Here is a 25,542-nt window from a genome sequence, read left to right as displayed (position 1 = left end):
GTGTTTGAAATTCAATACTCGACTGAGGGTCCTTACAGATAATTGTATGTGTGGGGTACAGAGATGAGGTAGTCTTTACATTTAAAAAAAAAACTATTGCAATTATGTGACTTAAGCATATTTCTACTTCTGAACTTCGAGACTTGCCATCAAGGGGATGAATATTTATTGACTTAAGACATCTCAGCTTTTCATTTTCAATTAATTAGTAAAAACATCTAAATGTAATCTATTTTAAATTCAGTCTGTAACACAAAAAAGTCAAAGGGTGTGAATACTTTCTGAAGTCACCATCTGCTACAAAAAAAAACATTAAGCCTATTTGTATAATAGTAAAACAAAACTTTAAAAACTGAAGAGAACATGAAAAACAAAATGCTTGGATTTCAGGTATACAAATTAAGTTCTGACCTTATGAATGGACGCAATACAGGGAATAAATAAAAGGAAACAATTACCGCACAATGCTCTCTAAAACCTATGAAAAGCAGATAAATGTTAAAGAATAGTTTATGTTACAAACCAGATTAGTTGAATCAGAGAATATGAAATCACCTGAGTAATTTGGTATATTTCTGAATACAAAAATAAGTAATGAACAATATCCCTCTCCTTTAAAACCAGTGCTCTCTCAAAAATGCTCTATTACAGTGTGCCCAGTCTTCACAGTTCAATTCCATCTGTACATACATATGAGAGTGGAGCCCTTTACACTCGTACCTGTATACGGGTTGAAAATGGCAGATTTGGGCACTGATAAACACCTACATTGAAAGGCAGTGGCTGTACAGTAATATGTTATACATGACGTCAGAGCTCTGGCTCTGCGTTTCACAGCGCTGTATGGGTTTTGACTGACAGCAGTACTGAACTTGAGCACCTCACGCAACAAGACGTTGTGATCGTTTTCCCTGAATTGCATTGTGAAAGTCCAACACTGCAATATTGTATTTTATAACTAAACTAGTCATGCTGGCAATAGAACAAGCTTTCAAATGATGCCAACCTGACCCAGATCGCGATTTATAAAATGGACCTTTTTTGGATTGCGTAAACAACAGTAATTGTGTGATTGCGGGAAGACAGGGTTGTGTTCTAAACAAAACAACTAAAAGTGTGCTTGCTCTAGTTCCGCAATGGCACAGTTAGGCGGAGCTCAAAAAAGCACCTTATAGTTGAAGATTTCTTTGAGTCATAAAAGTGTATTGAAATTACTTAGGAACTGTCCACACTATGGAGAGGTGTGTGATCACTTGGAGACATCAGTTAGTCCTCTAACTTATTTGTCTTATGTTGCAGCAACTCCACATTTTCCAGTAATATTCTTATGTTATTGAATGTATTTTCCAGAGTATTTTCTGATTTTATCATCAACAAATGCAGAGAAAGTAACTCAACAGTGGACTGTCAGGTGAACTGTTGTCCTCACCTTTGGTCTAATAATTTTCCCATGATCGTCAAACTGTTCCCTTTCAATTGCTACTATAGTTATGCATTTTCATATAGAAGAAATAAGAAACATTTCAATTTAGCACTATCCATATTGGCCAATTCCCACGAGTGTAAAGGGTTAAGTCATATGTATATATTCTTATACTATACACCAACCACACTTGGTACCATTCAAAAGTTCAGACACACCTACTCATTCCAGGGTTTTTCTTTATTTTGTACTATATTCTACACTGTAGAATAATAGTTCTGACATCAAAACCATGAAATCATCATGTAGTAACCAACAAAAAGTGTTAACCTGTTAGGGCTAGGGGGCAGTATTGACACGGCCGGATAAAAAACGTACCCGATTTAATCTGGTTACTACTCCTGCCCAGTAACTAGAATATGCATATAATTATTGGCTTTGGATAGAAAACACCCTAAAGTTTCTAAAACTGTTTGAATGGTGTCTGTGAGTATAACAGAACACATATGGCAGGCAAAAACCTGAGAAGATTCTGAACAGGAAGTGGCCTGTCTGACAAGTTGTTGTTCATCTTGGCTCTTTTTATTGAAGACTGAGGATCTTTGCTGTAACGTGACACTTCCTACGGCTCCCATAGGCTCTCAGAGCCCGGGAAAAAGCTGAATGATATCGAGGCAGCCACAGGCTGAAACACATTATCGCGTTTGGATAGTGGCTGGTCAGAGTACTCTGAGACTCAGGCTCGTGCACGAGATGTTTTTATTTTCTCTCTCTTTGTACGTATACACGCTTTCCCGGTCGGAATATTATCGCTTTTTTACGAGAAAAATGGCATAAAAAGTGATTTTATACAGAGGTTGACATGCTTCGAAGTATGGTAATGGAATATTTAGACATTTTTTGTCACGAAATGCGCCATACTCGTCACCCTTATTTACCCTTTCGGATAGTGTCTTGAACGCACGAACAAAACGCCGCTATTTGGATATAACAATGGATTATTTGGGACCAAACCAACATTTGTTATTGAAGTAGAAGTCCTGGGAGTGCATTCTGACGAAGAACAGCAAAGGTAATAACATTTTTCTTATAGTAAATCTGACTTTGGTGAGTGCTAAACTTGCTGGGTGTCTAAATAGCTAGCCCTGTGAATAAGTTCATTAGTTACCAGCCTCAGAAATTGCAGCCGAAATAAATGCTTCAGTTCAAGTAACAGACACATCTCAACATCAACTGTTCAGAGGAGACTGCGTGAATCAGGCCTTCATGGTCCAATTGCTGAAGAAAAAAAACACTACTAAAGGACACCAATAATAAGAAGAGACTTGCCTGGGCCAAGAAACACGGGTAATGGACTTTAGACTGGGGGAAATCTGTCCTTAGTCTGATGAGTCCAAATTTGAGATGATTGGTTCCAACCACCGTGTCTTTGTGAGACGCAGAGCAGGTGAACGGATGATCTCCACATGTGGGGTTCCCACCGTGAAGCATGAGAAGGTGTTGTGACGGCGCTTTGCTGGTGACACTGTCAGTGATTTATTTAGAATTCAAGGCACACAACCAGCATGGTTAGGGTTAGCATTCTGAAGTAATACGACATCACATCTGGTTTGCGCTTAGTGGGACTATCATTTGTTTTTCAATAGGACCATGACCCAACACACCTCCAGGCTGAGTAAGGGCTATTTGACCAAGAAGGAGCATGATGGAGTGCTGCATCAGATGACCTGGCCTCCCAATTGAGATAATTTGGGATGAGTTGGACCACATAGTGTATGAAAAGCAGCCAACAAGTGCTCAGCCTATGTGGGAAGTCCTTAAAGACAGTTGGAAAAAGCATTTCAGGTGAAGCTGGTTGAGAGAATGCCAAGAGAGTGCAAAGCTATCATCAAGTCAAAGGGTGGCTACTTTGAAGAATCTCAAATATAAAATATATTTTGTTTTAACACTTTTTTGGTTACTACATGATTCCATATGTGTTATTTCATAGTTTTGATGTCTTCCCTATTATTGTGCAATTTAGAAAATAGTAAAAATAAAGAAAAACCCTTGAATGAGTAGGTGTGTCTAAACTTGACTGGTACGCGTTTCAGCTTACACCACACATCACAACCTCAAAAACCGTGATTCAATCATAGCTATTAGGGCATTTATGGGAATATAAACCGTTATAAGAATAAAGTATACTGATAAGTAATTTAAAAAATGCTTTAACCTCTCCATTTGTTCCACTCTATAGGACGGTATGTGGGCCAATCCAGGGGCTTTGTAACAGCTTTAAAACAGCTTATTCCAGTCTCTGGTTGCCTCCATGAGATGCCGCTGGCCGTGGCCAATCCACTCCTCTTGGTTCTTGAAGAGTCGACCACAAAACCAGCAGGCGAACATTGATGACCTCTCTGTACCTATAAATAAGGACTTCACCACCTCATACTTTTTCCTGCTAGACTTTCTAAACTTCAGTTTCAACAGAAATCGCTCTCGGACTCTGCTTTTTGAAGTCTGAAGTCTGGAGCCACTGCTTTGTGACGAGGGACATTTAGCCTTGGAGATTTTCCCCAGAAGTCTGGCTGGGCAGAGTTCAGCCAGAGCTTGAACCGTGTTATGGGACAGTACCACCTTGGAAACAGCACCTTTGTACCTGTTGACGGACCTCATGATACTGGCCACTTCAGGAATGTCTGCATCAGGATGGTTGAGAACAACCACCGGCTGATTTCGGCGAGGGCACTTAATCTCCTGTAGTGAACTGAATGGATACAGTATCAGTGTCCTCTCTGCATCTTTGGGTATAGGCTCCCAGAGCAAGGGAGACCCTTTTTCAGTTACCGCCTTGCTCGAGAGCCTCCTCGCTTTAGTCAAGTGCTCTGGGAGTTCATCACACAATGCTTTCCTGCGCCTCTTTCTTTGACTTAGCTGGCGACCTGGTCTTGGGTCAAGGGGGCATTTATTCAGATCTACGTCCGTTATCTGCCTGACCCTACCTTGGAAGTTGGATTGGGGGGAAAGAAGATTTGAGAGCTGTGAGGCCGTGACAGGGTTGTGGGAGGCATTTTGTATGGATATCAGTTTTTTCACTCCGGTTGAGACTTTATTTGATGACATCAGAAAACACGGCATCTGTGTGGAATTTGTGGCCAGATAAATGGGCTTGTTGGCTGAGGAATGTGCACCACCAGAAAGGAACGCGCTACCATTGGCAGTTCTGACTATCTTATATACAACTTTATGTCCCCTACTTTCATTAGGTTGACCATTCTGGTTCACAGACTTCCCATCAGGACTATTCATAAGCATCCCTGACTTAGCTGTAGAGATATACCTAACCAAGAAGGCTTGTCGCCCAGTGTGCAATGCAGTGGATCTGTTCACTGAGTTTGCAGACATTGCCAGAACTGGACGAGACAAAAGTGGAGACTGAGAGCTTAAGCGTGCCAATTTGCTACCAGCATTGTGGAGGGCCTGACCTACAGGGACTGGCCTCTGGACCAAGTAACAAGTCTGCGGTGACTTTATGGTATTTTCTCCAGTAGAACTATGTGCTGCACCTGACAAGACAAGAGGACCTTGAAGAGCTGTGCTGTTGACTAGGTAGTGACTTGCACTAGTGCTAGATCCAGGCTGAACAGCAGACAACAGCATAGCACCTTTTTCACTAGCACCTACAGTCTGTCCTAGAATGCTGAAACTTCCACCATTGAGGGTGAGTGCCAGCCCTGTGGTTTTATTCTGTCTTTCAATTCCTGGCTTAACATAGGACACATTGATATGAGGAGTAGATTTGGTTATCAGCTTGAACCCTGGGTTGCCTTGGAGCTGCACAGGTACAGCATACTGGTTCAACATCTGCTGCTTTCCCTCTGCCGTTTTAAGGATCCTTAGCATAGTCTTAGGTGGCTTGACAGAATCGTGGCTGGCAGTTGAGCAGCCTATTCTATCTTTTTCAAGCTGGTGGCTAATGATAGCATCCGAATGCTCCTCCAGTATGCGACCCAAGACGGCCAAACTACTTATGCTCTCCGTTGCCCTTTCCGACAAAGGAACACACTCCTCCATTTTTACAGTAGGTTGGACTTGGTGTGTAGACCCAGAGTGTCCATGATTTGCTTTCTCAGTTTCCACTGGGGTGGACAAATCCACTACAGTAGCTATGCACTCATCGACCTCAACGTCACGGTCTGACACTCTTTCCATTGCATTCTCTGTCTCCGCTTCCCCATTTCCAGACCCCTCATCTGGAGGTTGTGGGGATGCAGCCAATGTCAAACTCCATTCTTTCATCCAAACACTTTCATCCTCTGTCGAAAGCTCTAATGGATTTTCACAAGGTTGTGTTGAGTTGGAGGAAATGCTTGATGTTTCCTTTGAGTAATTATGAAAACTAAACAACTCTTGGTTGGGAGAATTCTGATTTTTAGCATTAATATCAGTCTCTCTGGAGTTGACAAATTCAGCTGGGTGGGACTCCAGTTGGGCTGTCAGATCTGGCGATAAAGTTTCAGTTTTAGTCTTAGCAGCCACACTGGAATGAATCTTATCGGAAGTAGAATCAGAAGGATCCATCTCCTTGATAACTGAATGAGTCTTCTCAGCAGTATCATCAGAAGGTTGGAAGTCACCAGTCATGGGTTCTGAGGGAGTCTTAGGTTTGTCATTGGAGGGTAAAGTCTCTCCTTTGGGCCGAGAGGAATTTCCATTGATGGGGTCACTGATCTTATCAGCAGTAGCTGTACTCATGTCACCAACTCCAAGCATGTTGATCGTCTCTTCAGAAACTGGTTTGGGAAGCATGGTCTCATAAGCTGATTCAGAAGGCATGGTATTATCTGTGAGTATTTTGGCTGGAAGGAGCTCCACAGCAGTCACATTAGGGCTTGAATAAGCAGACATCTTGTCTGCTGTATTGTTACTCAGTTGACCGTTCTCAATCGTGGAGTGATCTGACTCTTTAGTCATTGGAGAAACTGCCAAGGAAGGAATCTGGTCACCCTTAAACTTATGTTGTTTATCAATCCTCTGCTCCACTGTGTGTTTTGCTTTCTGTGCTAGTTTCTCCAGTATGGGCAATGTCTCCTCAATGCTAACGTCCTCTTCCTCTGGCTTCACTTGTACTGAAATTGCAGCATCGCCATCAGTCCCTGAGGGGCTTAGAACAGCCAAGTAAGGGGAGCTAGTATTTTCCCCATTTTCAGCCGAGTCTAAGCATTTACTTCCATCAGAGGTAGTGCCTATCATTGGGCAGCCCACTTCTTGCCCTGTAGATAAAATGTCATTTTCTGCGGAGAACTCCGGCTTTGCTGTTGGTATAACTTTGAGAACTAAATGCTTTTTACCGTCAACCATCTTGAAGCCCATTACTTTTGTAGTACAGTTAGGTGGAATAGAGATTTTATTTTTGACCATGAGAACAGTTAATCCATTGGAGTTGTTGGGGTTTAGGGCATCAGCCCCATAACTGTCAAAACTTTCCTGGGTCTTTGGTGGTGGTATAGATGATATAGCCTGGGAGTCAATTTGTTGCTCATTCTTAAGAGCGCCTTTGAACCATTTCTTACTGTCCTTTTTCACGCCTACAGCCCTTTCATGGAACTGTTGGGATTCCTCCAATGTTTTCTCTGGTTTCAGCACCCTTCCATTTTGGTTATGTAAACCCACTCCAGGAAGAGAATTCAGTTTTGACATCCACTGGGATTCCTTTGATTGACCACCTGCAGCAAGGCTTTTCTTCAGCAGGAGTTTTAATCCTGGAGAGGAGTTTGCCAGGGTATTGTTGCTGTCCTCCGTTGCTCTCCATACATTTTTCTTGTCTGCCTCCTCACCATGGACAGTTACCATGTGCTTTGTGAGGTATTCTCTCCGTGCTGCCCCATATCCACAGACCAGACACGTGAAGGGGAAGGTACCCGAGTAGAGTTTTAGGTGCCTCTGGTGCTCACCTCGGTTAGAGCTCACATGTTGACATTTCACACATTTGAGCTGGCTCTCATTGTGATGATGGATGTGCTGCACAAATGTTCCTGCGTCAACTGTTGAAAATTCACATTTTTCACAGTGAAAGTGGCCATTCTGACTGTGAGACATGATATAGTGTCTAGTGAGCAGGAGGAGAGAGTACTGTACATCATCATTACAGATCTCGCATGTGACTAAAGTGTTCCTGTGGCCGATCCGATGGCGCTGAAGTGCAGGGAACTCATTTGTGGCAAAGCCACACAAGTCACACGGATACGTCGGCAGGGTTCCCTTGTGGGCCCCCTGAAAATGTTTGAGGAGGTCATTGGGGCTGTAGGTAGCTTCACCCTTACACTCTGAACACCCAAAGCTAAGTATTTTTCCAGAAAAGACTGCACCCTGCTGTATTTTACATGGGGACTTCTTAGATGCTTTTCTGGTTGTCTTGTAACTACCCGACTCTTCAGATGTTTCATCGGGGTCACATTGGTCACTACATGGCAACACAGAAGAATGACCTGCCATCAGGTCTGTGTGGTCCTTTGTGGATTCCTTTTCTTCCTCAGCCTCCATGATGTCATCATGGCTTTCAGCGGGATCATCCTGTGTCATCAGGTCCTCTTCCATGCTTCAATATACAGACTCCTATGAAGAAGAGAAACGAGTGTCACAAAGATGCAATCTACCAGCACAAGACATCTTTCTCACTACGGAAACCGCCTTTGATTGAACAGTCAGTCAATCACAACTTGGGAATTGACTGACTGACCTTGCAAATCAGGCATTGGTGTCAATGGAGAAATTGTGTGAAAACTAAAATCAGGATTTTTGTCACTTCACAAATTTGAAAAATAAATTATAAATCATGTTCATGGACAAAAATAAATGGTTACTTATGCTTATATGGCATGACCCTCTATGGAATCTATTAAATGTATTGTGTGATTTGTTACAGAATTACGAACTGACAAGCACAGTTTCTACTGATGTTAGAGCTGTTCTATAATGGCTCCGGTTCTGACTTAAACCTGCAATATGTAACTGTGGGCGACCCTAACAAATTCACATAGAAATGTGTGTAATAGATCTGTCATTCTCATAGAAAGCAAGTCTAAGAAGCAATTCTGTGTGCGCCACTTCTGTGCTTCCCATTCTTCAGTTTTGTTTTTGCGTCTTTTACTTTCGGCGCTGAAAAGACTATATTTTTGTCCCGTTTCCTGGTTGCTAAACTATTAGAAGTTTACCAACCAGGAAATGGCAAAGTAATTTCTGCATAGTGCTTCTTTAAAAACCTTAATTGAATCAATCAATATAATAATGGACATATTGCTGCAGGCTAAAAGGCTCTGCCGACTTGACCCAACGCAATGATTCGGACACAGTAGATAATGTTCAGTGGATTTTTCAGAAAGGGCATAATAACATTACAACTCATATTACTTTGCTGGTATGCCTACTACTTTAAATGGACGAAGTCCAGGTAAAATCCTAAAAGGAAAACCTGCTATCACTTTAATTTAAGAAAATCAAAACCATTCAAAAAGCTGATATGAACGCTATATTAATGCTAAGTAGGAAGGAGTCTCACATTACAAGGGAACAATGTTTCAAATGATTGCATTGTTCTTAAAAAAAAGCTTCATAAAAAAAGTGTAACTATGATCCTTCAAGACATGAACAAACATACTAGCTTTAGTCATATAACCTGGGACCTGACACCCTGAATTCAAGTTTATGCAGTTCAACAACCGATGGCAGGCACAACACCAAAACATGTAAACAAGGGTCCAAATCATCAGCGGATTTGGAAATCTTACAGTAAATCTTAATCACATGGCTTTGCATCTGATGGACACCAGACACCACAACCTTTCAAAAGAGAATACAAACAGGAGTACTTGTTATTATGACAGAGGTCAAAACTAAAGACATTTAAAAATAGTTTGACAACCCTCTTTGTAAGCTTTAAAAGGATATCAAACTCAACCTTAAAATGTTAAGTGAAGAAGATCTGGATGTCAGTTAAAATCAAAGGAGTGTGGTCAAAAGACTTGATAAGGCATTACCCTTCCATGACTTAGGAAGGCTATGTGCTGTAGCCGTCATTCAGAATTTGCCAATCAATTTCCCAACTGTCTATTGCCTCCAAAGTCTCAACCTCCCGCATTCATGCCCAACGCAAATACATCGATTGACTATGATCCATGTCTGCGGTATGCGTGTATGCCTATATTTGTCATCACTAGTTACCAGAGCTACAAAGTCATAAAGCCTGCCTATTCTACAATTTATCTTCTTAAAATCTGTTTTTAAACCTAACCTTAACCACACTGCTAAACGTATGCCTAACCTTAAATTAATACCAAGAACCAAGATGTTTGTTTTCATGAATTTTTACAAAATAACCTATTTAAAATGTGTGGCTGTGGTAACCCTACGCTTTGTGTAGCAGTTAGCGATGATGCTAATGACAACCATCTTCTGTTAGAGATGCAAAGGCTTTCTCAAAAACATTTCTCAATTAAATGTTAACTAGAAATTAGCTAGCCTATGCCTACCTGTCAGAATGATATTGTGATTATTTGCATCAATCCAGTGGCCATTTGTTTTGCAAACACTGCAATCACATCACAACCGCTACAGAAACATAGCTAAACAAACATTAATTTGCTGATGCACACATGCATTAAAAGGGTAACTGCACCCCAAAATCTAAATTTCTTAGATTTTTCCTAGACCTCCAAGGTAGTTTCCAGATGTTTTAAGTCCACAATAATGCTTAAAGCACAACAAAAATTGGATGTTCTTCTAGTAAACAAAATGTATGTTTATGTGACGAAAAAACTTAACCTGGGAAAAACAAAAACAGACAACCAAACTTTTTTTTTAATAGATATAAAATGATTTTACAAGGCTCTATTACTTACATTCAAACAGGTGTACACTTAACCTTTTCACGTGTGAATTCCAAATATCTCTAGCGGTCGCCCCAGCGTGAGTTGTTTTATGCACGTGATGTCAAAATGCACTCACTTTTCCAAAATGTGATTGTTACGCAACAGGACAGTTAACCTGCGCTGCCTGCTAATTGTTTCAATTTGTCAATTTCAAATTATTTTCTAACGAAATTTATTTTCTAACAGTTTGAATTTAGGGGTGTTCCGCCTCATTAATTCACATAGAAGTAGCCAAGTATTCATCCCCCTTGGGGTTTTTCATATTTTGTTGCATTACAACCTATAATTTAAATGAATATTTATTTGGATTTCATGTAATGGACATACACAATATAGTCCAAATTGAAAGTGAAAAAAAAGATATACTTGTTTCAAAGAATTCTAAAAAATGTAAAACTGAAAAGTGGTGCGATCATATGTATTCACCCCTTTGCTATGAAGCCCCTAAATCAGATCTGGTGCAACCAAGTCACATAATTACCAAGTCACATTATACTTGACCGCTGGCTACGTCCCTTCCGTCTTCAAGAGAGCGAGAGTTGCACCCCTTCTGAAAAAACCTACACCCGATCCCTCCGATGTCAACAACTACAGACCAGTATCCCTTCTTTCTTTTCTCTCCAAAACTCTTGAACATGCCGTCCTTGGCCAGCTCTCCTGCTATCTCTCTCAGAATGACCTTCTTGATCCTAATCAGTCAGGTTTCAAGACTGGGCATTCAACTGCGACTGCTCTTCTCTGTGTCACGGAGGATCTCCGCACTGCTAAAGCTAACTCTCTCTCCTCTGCTCTCATCCTTCTAGACCTATCTGCTGCCGTTGATACTGTGAACCATCAGATCCTCCTCTCCACCCTCTCCGAGTTGGGCATCTCCGGCGCGGCCCACGCTTGGATTGCGTCCTACCTGACAGGTCGCTCCTACCAGGTGGCGTGGCGAGAATCTGTCTCCGCACCATGCGCTCTCACCACTGGTGTCCCCCAGGTCACTTGGCTCTGTCATATCCTCACATGGTCTCTCCTATCATTGCTATGCAGACGACACACAATTAATCTTCTCCTTTCCCCCTTCTGATAACCAGGTGGCGAATCGCATCTCTGCATGTCTGTCAGACATATCAGTGTGGATGACGGATCACCACCTCAAGCTGAACCTCGGCAAGACGGAGCTGCTCTTCCTCCCGGGGAAGGACTGCCCGTTCCATTATCTCGCCATCACGGTTGACAACTCCCTTGTGTCCTCCTCCCAGAGTGCTAAGAACCTTGGCGTGATCCTGGACAACACCCTGTCGTTCTCCACTAACATCAAGGCGGTGACCCGACCCTGTAGGTTCATGCTCTACAACATTCGCAGAGTACGACCCTGCCTCACACAGGAAGCGGCGCAGGTCCTAATCCAGGCACTTGTCATCTCCCGTCTGGATTACTGCAACTCGCTGTTGGCTGGGCTCCCTGCCTGTGCCATTAAACCCCTACAACTCATCCAGAACGCCGCAGCCCGTCTGGTGTTCAACCTTCCCAAGTTCTCTCACGTCACCCCGCTCCTCCGCTCTCTCCACTGGCTTCCAGTTGAAGCTCGCATCCGCTACAAGACCATGTGATTGCCTACGGAGCTGTGAAGGGAACGGCACCTCCATACCTTCAGGCTCTGATCAGGCCCTACACCCAAACAAGGGCACTGCGTTCATCCACCTCTGGCCTGCTGGCCCTCCTACCTCTGAGGAAGCACAGTTCCTGCTCAGCCCAGTCAAAACTGTTCGCTGCTCTGGCACCCCAATGGTGGAATAAGCTCCCTCACGACGCCAGGACAGCGGAGTCAATCACCACATTCCGGAGACACCTGAAACCCCACCTCTTTAAGGAATACCTAGGATAGGATAAAGTAATCCTTCTAACCCCCCCCTTAAAAGATTTAGATGCACTATTGTAAAGTGGTTGTTCCACTGGATATCATAAGGTGAATGCACCAATTTGTAAGTCGCTCTGGATAAGAGCATCTGCTAAATGACTTAAATGTAATGTAAATGTAATAATTAGTTAAATAAAGTCCACCTGTGTGCAATCTAAGTGTTATATGATCTGTCACATGATCTCAGTATACATGCACCTTTTCTTAAAGGCCCCAGGGTCTACAACACCACTAAGCAAGGGGCATCCCCAAGGAAGCGGCACCATGAAGACCAAGGAGCTCTCCAAACAAGTCAGGGACAAAGTTGTGGAGAAGTACAGATCAGGGTTGGGTTATAAAATTTTTAAAAAAATCAGAAACTTTGAACTTCCCACGGAGCACCATTAAATCCATTATTAAAAAATGGAAAGAATATGGCACCACAACAAACCTGCCAAGAGAGGGCCGCCCACCAAAACTCATGGACCAAGCAAGGAGGGCATTGATCAGAGAGGCAACAAAGAGACCAAAGATAACCCTGAAGGAGCTGCAAAGCTCCACAGCGGAGATTGGAGTATCTGCCTATAGGACCACTTTAAGCCAACACCACCATGCTTCACTGTGGGGATAGCATCATGCTTGTGGGGATGTCCCTTGAAGAATGGGCAAAAATCCCAGTGGCTAGATGTGCCAAGCTTATAGAGACATACCCCAAGAGACTTGCAGCTGTAATTGCTGCAAAAGTTGGCTCAACAAAGTATTGACTTTTTTTGGGGGGGGGTGAATAGTTATGCACGCTCAAGTTCTGTTTTTTTGTTTTATTTCTTGTTTGTTTCACAATAAAAAAAAGATTTTGCATATTCAAAGTGGTAGGAATGTTGTGTTAATCAAATGATACAACCCCCCCCAAAAAATCTATTTTAATTCCAGGATGTAAGGCAACAAAATAGGAAAAATGTCAAGGGGGAAAATACTTTCACAAGCCACTGTACTTTTTTGAAGGTTGTACTAATTATGATGAGCTAATGCTGTTTGTCGACACTATACAATGCATTCTGGGTATCACGTAAACATCTGTCAGACCAAAGATGTTATAATGAGGTGAAGGAATGGTTCACGCATCTTTCAAGTAAACTTCTGGAAGTGAATGATAGTAGATGACACACCCCCTTCAACATGCATACTGCAAACAGACCAAACTCATCTTGTCTCCTCTCATCTTTGGTCGACGTGAAAAAACAAACATGGTGGCGCGCGAAAACTACCCATCGTCGGATTACTCCACATCGAAGTGTTTCTCTATTTTTATCAATGGTGAGCTCAACCGTGATGTGATGAACTGTGAATAGTAATTGCTACTAGCTAATTCATATTGTGCTTTATGTCAGCTGAGTGTTAGCTAAATATGACCACTTGTGTTGCGTCAATCTTTCCCCAGAGTTAGGACTATTGTAGCCTACATTTTCCGGTTTGGATGATTGCGTTATGCTGTCGCTACTTCTGTGACTGTGTGAACATTGCATCCAAAAATAAACTGGTCACATTCATGACAACTTTGTAAGGACTGCGTTTGTGCAAAATAATTCTGTGAAAAAGAGTGGCCAGCTGAAACACTGACTGTTGCATCAATCGAAACTGGACAGAGGTTTGAGCGTACCCTGTAGGGACCACTGTAGATTGATCACACCCGTTTGTTGGTACATGTCAAAGAACTAAAAGGGCAATTCCGCCACTTTTCAACCTCAAATTCATGATCTCCAGCGCCAAACCAGTGTCTACATGTGAAAACAGCACATTTCTATGATCAGTGGTTAAAAAGAAGGTCCTAAAAAAAATGCTTCTCTGTGACATCACAGGATAGGATTTAAAAAGGGATTTTCAAAACCTGCTACTAGTTTCTAGCCCAAGAGCGGGTATTTGCTTGCTCCCCACATCACCACAAATCTCATAGTGTTTGAAAAATCACTTTTTTTAAATTAATGTTTCAACTGATGATATCATCAGATGTAACATTAAAAATGTATTTGTTTCTACAAAACTTAGAAATGCGCCATTTTCACATATGTTGACACTAGTATTGTGCTGGAGATAATGAAGTTACCCTTTAAGTGACAGATTCCTGTTTGTCACACTCAAGTCCACAAAGTGAATATTTATTCACTTCAAATCATGAAATATATAAAATCAGTAACAAGATGATAATTTTCCCATGAAGAAAATTATTTTTGCGGCAGTGGAAGAGGATTAAAACGTTTTACTAAAGTGAAGCAGTGAGATATAGTCAAAAGGTTAACATTAAAATATCTGGTCTGATTACCCCACTATATCAACCTTGGAGTGTGGGGCAGTTACATCACATATTACATCACAAATAACTACTCAGACTACTAAACATTTAATCATGAAGGAATTTGAAGAGTTATCAGCTATTATTTTGGGAGAGAAATATGATGGTGCATCTCGTGGAAGAAGTTATGACATTTTCAAAGTTGTGCTGAAAAATTGTGGCTGGTGTATTAGAGAGCAACTTTTATTAATAGTTGATAGTAGCCTTCAGTGGGACAGGGTTCGACATTAACACTGGGGCAAGTCCCCCAAAAAATATCAGACAAGCAGAATATACATTTAAGTGTGCATAGTTTTTTGTTGTTGTATCAACCGATTTCTGCAGATCACATCAGAATATAATTGTATTGCATTGAAAGGTGATCTGTCAATCACTTGCGGTCCCGAGATCAAAAGCTTTTGAGATCAAAGTGCTGATATTCCTTGCTAGTTATTGAGTTATTTACCCAGTTATAGCAAGTCTTGGGTCAGCAAACAAGGTTTGTGCTGTCATGAAAATCCTGGAAAAGTAAAGATGTATGAGTCACCTGTGTGTGCCAGTGCGACTGGGACCAAGAGAGAAATTACAGCATGTAGGCTACAAAATAATAAGACAACAGACTAGATAGCCAATTCAAAACATAGTGTAGCCTGGCTAGTTAACTATTTAGCATCTATTAATGTCAATGTCATGTCCGATGTCCTTAAAAAATATATTTTAAAAGAAAATCGTAATAACTGCAAATGAGCGAGTGTGTTAATTAACCAAAGCTAAATACTCCTGTTGTAAACCGCCTCACAAGTGCTCAAAATTGGGCATTGAGAAATAAATCTGACAGTTGGAAAACTGGGATTCCCCTATATTCAACATTGGTCAGTCATGTAATTCTGACAATGTTAAAATATTCTTAGAATAGCCCAGCATAAATGACAAATAACACCCAATGCTGTCAATAGATCTCCACTGAAATCTGAATACCTTTGCCTTACAAGGCAGATACAGTGCATTCGAAAAGTATTCAGACCCCTTGACTTTTTCCACATTTTGTTATGTTGTTACAGCCTTATTCTAAAATGGATTCATGTTTTTCCGCAATCTACACACAATACTGACAAAGCGAACAGGTTTAGAAACAGAAATACCTTATGTAAATAAGTATTCAGACCGTTTGCTATGAGACTCGAAATTGAGCTCAGGTGCATCCGGTTTCCATTGATCATCCTTGTGATGTTTTTACAACTTGATTGGAGTCCACCTGTAGTAAAGGACATTCAGAGACATCCCAAGGCCACTCCTGCGTTGTCTTGGCTGTGTGCATAGGGTCGTTGTCCTGTTGGAAGATTAAACTTCACCCCAGTCTGAGGTCCTGAGCGCTCTGGAGCAGGTTTTCATCAAGGATCTTTCTGTACTTTGCTCTATTAATCTTTCCCTTGATCATGACTAGTCTCCCAGTCCCTGCCAATGAAAAACATCCCCACAGCATGATGCTGCCACCACCATGCTTCACCGTAGGGATGGTGCCAGGTTTCCTCCAGACGTGACGCTTGGCATTCAAGCCAAAGAGTTTAATCTTGGTTTCATCAGATCAGAGAATCTTGTTTCTTATGGTTCGGGTGTCCTTTAGGTGCCTTTTGGCAAACTCCAAGCAGGCTGTCATGTGCCTTTTACTGCACTCTACCATTTGACATGCCGCAGAAATGGTTGTCCTTCTGGGAGGTTCTCCCATCTCCACAGAGTAACTCTAGAGCTCTGTCAGAGTGACCATCGGGTTCTTGGTCACCTCCCTGACCAAGGCCCTTCTACCCCAATTGCGCAGTTTGGCCAGGCGGCCAGTTCTAGGAAGAGTCTTGGCTGTTCTTAAATAGAAGTTTGAAACCATGGAGGCCACTGTGTTCTTGGGGACCTTCAATGCTGCAGAATTGTTTGGGTACCCTTCCCCAGATCTGTGCCTCGACACAATCCTGTCTCGGAGCTCTACAGACAATTCCTTCGACCTCATGGCTTGGTGTTTGCTCTGACATAGACATGTGTGTGCCTTTCCAAAGCATGTCCAATCAATTGAATTTACCATAGGTGGACTGCAATCAAGTTGTAGAAACATCTCAAGTATGAGCAATGGAAACAGGATGCACCTGAGCTCAATTTTGAGTCTCATAGCAAAGGGTCTGAATACTTACGTAAATAAGCTGTTTTTTTGCTAAAATGTCTAAAAACCTGTTTTCGCTTTGCCATTATGGGGTATTTTGTGTAGATTGATGAGGATTGTTTTTATTTAATCCAATTTAGAATAAGGCTGTAACATAACAAAATGTGGAAAAAGGGAAGGGGTCTGAAAACTTTCCCGAATGCACTGTATATCCCAGACAAGATTAAAGAATGGGACAAAGTGATTATTAGTCAGTGCTTGCGTCCGTAGCAGTTTGTATGAATTTGAGTGGTTACATACAATACATGTCAGAATGGCTGCGACAGGGGGACTGTTGCTGTACTCCCAGGTAAGGCCCTTGCTTCTGGAATCACTGAAAACCCCAGTATTCAGTCAGGAAGCTTGAAGATGTGTGTTACCATCCAAGCCCATGTCATAGCATGCAGTGGAGATTACAATAAATGCATTATGTTCCTTTCATCACCAAAGCCATGTTCACTGCACATGTTGGTGAACAATTCAACCCTTTTGTTAGTGTCATTGATATATGGAAATTCACATACACATTCAGTTCATAAGCATTGACTGTAATACCTCTAGGGTCCTGTGGTGAAAGACTGGTATTGGGCAACAGCTTTCTTCCCGGGCCCGTATTCACAAAGCGTCTTCAGAGTAGGAAAAGTGATCTAGGACCAGCTCCCCCTGTCAATGTAATCACTAATTGCGATAAAGGCAAAAATTATCTTAAAATCAGTATTTCTAATCTGAGATGCTTTGGAATACGAGCCCTGGTCTGACTGCATGCTGATTTTCTAGTGATCTAACTCCCTCTTCATCTGAAATGAAACACCACCAAAAACATGAATTAGACTAGTTAGTCAGTAACTTAATTAACTAATGTAAATGTGCACAAGTTTATTCTGACAAATTATACCAAACAACACAGCCTATTTGCAGTGAAATCAAGAGGAGCATTTTTCTTGTGCATCAATAAACATGCAGGGGAACGGAAAACTGCAGTTTGACAAAAAGTGTTCAGAATGGTCAGTATTATAGCTAGCAAATATATACAGTGGGGGAAAAAAGTATTTGATCCCCTGCTGATTTTGTACATTTGGCCACTTACAAAGAAATGATCAGTCTATAATTTTAATGGTAGGTTTATTTGAACAGTGAGAGACAGAATAACAAAAACAAAAAATCCAGAAAAACGCATGTAAAAAATATTATAAAATGATTAGCATTTTAATGAGGGAAATAAGTATTTGACCCCTCTGCAAAACATGACTTAGTACTTTGTGATTGCCAACAAGGGTTTTGCCACCAATCACAGAGGTCAGACGTTTCTTGTAGTTGGCCACCAGGTTTGCACACATCTCAGGAGGGATTTTGTCCCACTCCTCTTTGCAGATCTTCTCCAAGTCATTAAGGTTTCGAGGCTGACGTTTGGCAACTCGAACCTTCAGCTCCCTCCACAGATTTTCTATGGGATTAAGGTCTGGAGACTGGCTAGGCCACTCCAGGACCTTAATGTGCTTCTTCTTGAGCCACTCCTTTGTTGCCTTGGCTGTGTGTTTTGGGTCATTGTCATGCTGGAATACCCATCCACGACCCATTTTCAATGCCCTGGCTGAGGGAAGGAGGTTCTCAACCCAAGATTTGACGGTACATGGCCCCATCCATCGTCCCTTTGATGCGGTGAAGTTGTCCTGTCCCCTTAGCAGAAAAACACCCAAAGCATAATGTTTCCACCTCCATGTTTGACGGTGGAGATGGTGTTCTTGGGGTCATAGGCAGCATCCCTCCTCCTCCAAACACAGCGAGTTGAGTTGATGCCAAAGAGCTCCATTTCGGTCTCATCTGACCACAACTCTTTCACCAGTTGTCCTCTGAGTCATTCAGATGTTCATTGGCAGACTTCAGACGGGCCTGTATATGTATTCTTGAGCAGGGGGACCTTGCGGGCGCTGCAGGATTTCAGTCCTTCACGGCATAGTGTGTTACCAATTGTTTTCTTGGTGACTATGGTCCCAGCTGCCTTGAGATCATTGACAAGATCCTCCCGTGTAGTTCTGGGCAGATTCCGCACCGTTCTCATGATCATTGCAACCCCACGAGGTGAGATCTTGCATGGAGCCCAAGGCAGAGCGATATTGACAGTTCTTTTGTGTTTTTTCCATTTGCGAATAATCGCACCAAATGTTGTCACCTCACCAAGCTGCTTGGCGATGGTCTTGTAGCCCATTCCAGCCTTGTGTAGGTCTACAATCTTGTCCCTGACATCCTTGGAGAGCTCTTTGGTCTTGGCCATGGTGGAGAGTTTGGAATCTGATTGATTGATTGCTTCTGTGGACATGTGTCTATTTACAGGTAACAAGCTGCAGTTAGGAGCACTCCCTTTAAGAGTGTGCTACTAATCTCAGCTCGTTACCTGTATAAAAGACACCTGGGAGCCAGAAATCTTTCTGATTGAGAGGGGGTCAAATACTTATTTCCCTCATTAAAATGCAAATCAATGTATAACATTTTTGACATGCGTTTTTCTGGATATTTTTGTTGTTATTCTGTCTCTCACTGTTCAAATAAACCTACCATTACAATTATAGACTGATCCTTTCTTTATCACTGGGCGAACGTACAAAATCAGCAGGGGATCAAATACTATTTTCCCCCACTGCAGTTATTTTCTAGAAACCTAGCTACAGTCTACTTCGCTAGCTAAGGTGGTGAACTCAGACTGATGGTGGGAGTTAGGGTAACAGTCAACTTTCCTTCAGCAGTTTCCATCTAGCTTGCTAATGGCATTTTATCAACTTTAACAATCAGATCGATAGCTTAGCAAATATAGCATTTCATTTCCCCCTGGCATGTAAAACTGCCTGATCCAGCTTGCCAGCTGCTAATAAAGTAGCATGAATAAGTCAGAAGCCAGCAAGCAATGCCAAGTTCATGCCTTTTACCAACAAAAATCATGTACACGTAAGTATAAGAGACAATTATTTTAGGACTTCAGGCCTAGGAGTAATAGTTACTTGTTTGCAAAACTGGCGTCTTCACCATATATTGTCCCCAGTCAGCTCCAGAGCCTTCACCTGAACGAACGTCTTAGGTAAAATCACAGGCTGCGTCATGCACTTGAGGGGAGCATTGCTTACTAGCGCATGTGCTTCACACATCTTTTTCTTAGCAGCCCAAATTGTTGGGGGTTGTTTCGCCATTCACAGGGGGTGTATGTATATTATATTGTCAAATGTCATTTGCAAAATGGCATTTAAGCCCATGTGCCCATTAAGCCCACATCAATCTTTGGATTCAAATAAAAAAAACTAAAAAAAGTATTCTGCTGTTTAATGTTTCAACTAATTCATCTGGATGTTACATCCATAAATTATTTTATTCTAAGCTAATCAGATGTTTTATTAAGTTATTGACAATTGTGTAAGTTCACATTAATGGCCAATTTCAAAGCTATAAAAAAAAATTAAAAAACTTATGTTGAGGCTTCCCACAGATAACATTGTTTAGTAACTTCTCAGATAAGTGATCATAATTTATCTCAAATTAAGAGATCAATGTGCTGCTATATGCACATGATAGCATATTTAATTAACATTCATTACTATTTCTTGCCCATTTAAAATATGTGTTTTTCATGCTAACAGTCGTACCTGCATGTCACAGTAGTTATGTTGCTACAACAACATACATTTAAAAATGCCATTTTTGTAAATTTGACATTTATCTCAGGTGAGCTTAAATGGTACATTAGCATGAAAAGCACTCCCTCTATACAGAATGCAAATGAAAATAAAGCAATATTGTTCAATACTAACTTTGCATAATATTGTAGTCTATAGTGTATATGTATTCCCCAAACCATTGGCTTCCAAATATTTTATGGGTAGATTTGTGATTGGTCAAGAGCATTTATTTATTTTTCACGCATATCCATATTTTGTATATATTATTTGAATAGTGAAATAATGTCAACTGCCCATCCCTAACAGGAGCCACGTATGATGAGCCGCGTTGGTTGGGAATTTTGGGGAGGTGTGCGGTCGGGGCTGTGCATCCCCGCTTTTATGCACAGATATTGATATAACAACTATGATGTCAAAGTAAACTTACAGTCACACGATGCTATGTTGTGTGGTCCTCACACTGCGACTTGGAAAAGCATGCACAGTGCATTAGGCCACAGATGTAATAAGTTATGATGAACTTCACAGGGTGGTGAAAGTGCACGGTGATGAGCTTGACGCTCCTTTCCAATAATTATCACCTCTGGTTGGAAAAAGACAATATTCGTATGATGGAAATTAGATGGAAACCTAGCTAATGATGACTTCACAAAATTCCAATGTGAGATCAGATGGTCTCATGCTTTATTCTTGTGGCTTTTTCATTGTAATCAAGATTATTTTCACACTGAATTCTGTGTTAGGCCTATATCTCAATGTTACCACTAAAAGAAAAACAGTATTCCACACATTTGTTGGTGCAATTGCCTTGTATCAGATAGTAAATTATGGTAGGCTTTACAGACTAAGATTAAAGAACAGCATGATAAACTGTATTGACTGAAATTGATTGAAACATAACTACTGTATGTCTGTTGTACGCACATCCTAATTCATCTTTTACAAAATGATCAAGACTGAACTGGATGCATCAATAGAATACTTGCTCAACAAAAAGGAACCTCAGAAATGACATCCTTTGTTTTTATTATGACTATTTGAATTTACCTTTACCCCTTCCAAGGAAGCCTTAACATGAATGTTCTGTCTTCTCCCTCAGGGTTGGTGATGTGGGGATGGGCTCCGCAAGCTGTCAGATAAATTGCAAAATGATTAACATCACCACTGCTTCCATTTATTGTGTGGACTGATTACATGGTTTTGATGTCCATTTATTGTCATCATAATTCTATTTGTGTAAATTGGTAAAATATTGAATGAAAGGTAAAGACTATCAATATGGTTAAATGAAGGGTAAGATTCAGATTATGGTTGAGACTCAGCAATGAGACATTGCCACAAGCAGCAGGATTAACCAATAATATTGCAGATGAGCGTGATGCAAGACAAAGTCAAAGTATCTGCACATGTACGCGTCACTGTGCTGCAACAGGATACAACAGCACAGAAATTTAGCCTCACACTTTATGCTCTTAGTTGTTGCGTTAGTCGGCCCGATATTGTTATTTAGTCTACCTTAGGGTTGGGCAATATCCAGATTTTCATACCAGTAGCCTAGTGGTTAGAGCGTTGGACTTGTAACCGAAAAGTTGCAAGATCAAATCACAGAGCTGACAAGGTACAAAATCTGTCGTTCTGCCCCTGAACAAGGCAGTTAACCCACTGTTCCTAGGCCGTCATTGAAAATAAGAATTTGTTCTTAACTGACTTGCCTAGTTAAATAAAGGTCATAAAAAAAATATACTGTTTCTGTACCATACCGGGGTCTACGGTATTACCGAATGTGCACAGAAGGGGCAGTATTTCTAAAAAATAAAAGTTAAAAATTAGGCAACAGGGATCTTGATCCAGGAGGGGATTGGATGCATCTGCTGTAACCAATAAGCTTGATCTTGACATCTAGCCACTTAGCTAGCAAGTTAGCATACCAAATGCATAGCTGGAGCCCTGAGATGGACATAATGTATTTGACAAACCTTCAAATTTCTTATAGTTATACTTTACTTCTAGTTATAAGCAGTGGTGTACATGTTTTTTGGGGGGCGGTATTGAAAGTCATACTGTCGGTATTTCGGAATATACCGTATACCGGGGTATCGCCCAAGCCTACTCAACCTTTAAGTTTAACACATTATTGGATATAGGCACGCGTTGAAAGAGGACACTCTTTTTCCAATATAGCCTAACTGCCAACCAACTCCAAGGATTTAGGTTTGATTATAACTTTAAAGGCCACGTAACTTAATTCTGCTAGGGCAAAATATAGTTGTCAACAAGCATAAAGGGCAGTCTAAATAGCTGGCTTTCTAATGTCACAGACTTATTTGCACAGGATCCTTCGAAGGTTGGGTATTAGCACACAACCCATGTTTTTTGACCCAACAAAGAAAACTGCATAACTGACACTGGAGCATTGGCTGGTGACCATGTTTGAAAAAATAACCACCGGGATTTACAAATTATGTGATGTCCCAGCACTACGCAACTAAAAAAATACATAACTGAGTGAGATGTTGTGCCACCATCCCAAAAGACACATTTCCATCCTCACTGCTAACGAATACTACATTTGCTGCATTAACCTAGCCTATGCAACTCATGCATGCATTTCACAAGCAACCAAACCATAAACTATTCTCTAATTCTACCACATTTTCTGTGGAAAAAAATATCAAATTAATAGCAGTATGTGGTAAATGTATTAATTTTACAATATGATAGCATAATGATATTAACACTAAAGTCCTTCAAAATGTGTAGGTCTGTGTGTTGTTATCGAAAGAGGGTCCCTATAGGAAGTAGCTAGGATAACGTTCATTGTGGAAATGTTTTTTTATTCCCTGCATCCTACAAACAACGACCAACAGAACATCATGGGCCAGAACATCGGATCCTTACCCACACCAAAGCAAAACGACACAATAAGTACAGTGTGTGCCCCCCAAACAATTTTATGTCTCAGTAAGCTAACGTTACTTCACAACAGGCAACAACTAACAATATTTGTGGAAGACAGACAAATCCCACCTCGTGTGTATACATTGTAAACAGATAAATTACTTGACAAAAATACAATTTTAAAATGTACTTTTCCGGTAGCTAGCTACCTATACAGACTCGACATTCTCTAACTTTGAAAAAACGCAGACGTATAGCCTACATCACCAGTGGAAAGCATGGGGCAATGTTTATCTTGACAATTTATATTGCTCTACGTACCTCATCAACTTCATCCGTGATACTGACAAATAAATACTTTATATTGGGACTCTATAGTGTAAGAACTTGTTCAATAACCGGTTATTTGAATACAAAATAGAGCTTACCCCCACCCACGCCAGAAATAACGCCTCATAATGGAAATGTATGGTTAGCGATGATTTATATAGACATTATCCACTGTGACGCAATGTAAACCCTTGCGATTGTTAAAATTACAGTTGAAAAAAGGTTTACCGTTGATGAATTTACCTTCCTTTTCTCTTCAGCCTTGCAGCTCAGCGACGGCGGCCATGACAGCTCCATCCGGGTACTACTACTACTACTACTACTACTTCTTCTTCTTCTTCTTTGGTATCATGGCGTTTGCACAATTGTTTGTGCATGCCGCCGCTATGGAGCCAGGTACCTGCCTAAAGGTTGAATGTACGTATTGTTAGGATCGTAATAAGATCCATATGTAAATTGTTAGGGTCTTAAGAAAAGCCTTGCGTGAGAAATGAACTGAACGTGAAATTTCATCTGTGAACATACAAACACCATGTTACGATTACGGAATAACATTTTAGGCTTGAACAAATCTCGATTTGCAATTCTGACATACTATAATACCTTTCAGAGTTTGGGCAGTTTCATCTCAGCAACAACAAAAAAACATACACCAAGCGGCCTGTGAGGAGTGCTACCCAAATAAGAAAAACAGAATATAAAAAAACGGAAGTAGTTATCCTGCACGTTTTCAAGTTAAAAGTCTCCATTATTTATTTATTTTTTACTTTATTTAACTAGGCAAGTCAGTTAAGAACAAATTCTTATTTTCAAAGATGGCCTAGGAACAGTGGGTTAACTGCCTTGTTCAGGGGCACAAAGACAGATTTTTACCTTGTCAGCTCAGGGATTCAATCTTGCAACCTTTCGGTTACTAGTCCAACACTCTAACCACTAGGCTACCTGCCGCTCTATTACTCCTCAGTTGAGTTTACTTCACATTTAGGTAGCTAATGTAATGGATTTGTTTGCCAGCGCTAGTCTAAATAGCACTAGCTGTAATATGCCTACAACTGTGAGCATTCAGTCCGCTAGGTGTATCTCTACAACATGAGCATATCTCTGGGTGACATGCACCTTATCAAAATATTACTAATTCAATATTGCACCATCCCATTCTCTGGGCTCTGTCTGCAATCATAACCAATAGTATATACCATGAATAATGAAACATAAAATAATAATATATGTTTGGTGAATCTATGAATTATGTATGACCACTGGAGTCTTTGCCACTAAAATACTTTTTTATAGAATATTTTGACATTTATTTCATCACTCAAAATCTTGCCAAAGCATATGCTGTAGGAGGGGTACTATGAATTTAAAATAATTTGATTTGATTTATGTGAATCTGGGTCATGAACATATGACCAAGGGAGAGGTTTAACGTAGGCAAAGTCTGGCATAAGCTTATTCCCACACTCAGTATAGGCTATTCCCCACATCACAACACTGCTACCCAGTTGAAGAGCTTATGATCTCCATGCAGCACCACAGCACCATGCGCCTGCAGAAAAGCACCCATCAACCTCATAAAATGGCCTTCTGGAGGCATGTAGTCATAGAGTCATTATACCCTAATGCAGGCCTATCTGCCTACCAGCCAAATAAAGTGCAGAGCATGCATGATATTTTCTTTTAACATTTAATTCATCCTTCATTCAGTTCAGTCAGTCAGTATGTCACCCATTCAGTCATTTGTCTGAGTTGCAATAGGAACTAAATCAAAGAGAATAGAACAGTCTTATCCATTTGTTTATTGAAATCCATGTGTATTCAAAATTATCTAAATTCTCCAAAGTTTTTTAGCCTATCACTTTGATAATGCAATGTCTAATTTAGGACTATCCAAATAACAAATAGGTTTTCAACTTGTAGGCAT

At 40.9% G+C, this 25,542-nt stretch overlaps 1 protein-coding gene across 3 annotated transcripts; it reads right to left on the bottom strand.

Moving 5' to 3' along the window:
- Positions 1-2,574: 2,574 nt before the first annotated feature.
- On the bottom strand, positions 2,575-24,291 carry si:ch211-214e3.5 (zinc finger protein 518A). 3 transcript variants are annotated; one of them, XM_045702612.1, is made up of 3 exons: positions 23,847-24,291; positions 21,438-21,519; positions 2,575-8,020 (listed from the first exon to the last, which is right to left on the bottom strand). In XM_045702612.1, the coding sequence occupies exon 3, from the start codon at positions 8,000-8,002 to the stop codon at positions 3,701-3,703; it is 4,302 nt and encodes a 1,433-aa protein (XP_045558568.1). In that variant the 5' UTR covers positions 8,003-8,020; positions 21,438-21,519; positions 23,847-24,291; the 3' UTR covers positions 2,575-3,700. The 3 variants fall into 3 exon arrangements, with proteins under 3 accessions (XP_045558568.1, XP_045558567.1, XP_014014779.1); XM_045702611.1 differs by having other exon boundaries at positions 23,862-24,291; XM_014159304.2 differs by lacking the exon at positions 23,847-24,291 and adding an exon at positions 23,610-23,783.
- Positions 24,292-25,542: the final 1,251 nt, after the last annotated feature.

This window comes from Salmo salar, chromosome ssa19, assembly GCF_905237065.1.
Source record: "Salmo salar chromosome ssa19, Ssal_v3.1, whole genome shotgun sequence".
Classification (NCBI taxonomy): domain Eukaryota; kingdom Metazoa; phylum Chordata; class Actinopteri; order Salmoniformes; family Salmonidae; genus Salmo; species Salmo salar.
This window is presented reverse-complemented; position numbering and strand designations above follow the sequence as displayed.

What these genes read in the sequence shown, in the direction of transcription:
- si:ch211-214e3.5 (XM_045702612.1), bottom strand. Translation starts at nt 8,002, where the DNA reads ATGGAAGAGGACCTGATGACACAGGATGATCCCGCTGAAAGCCATGAT.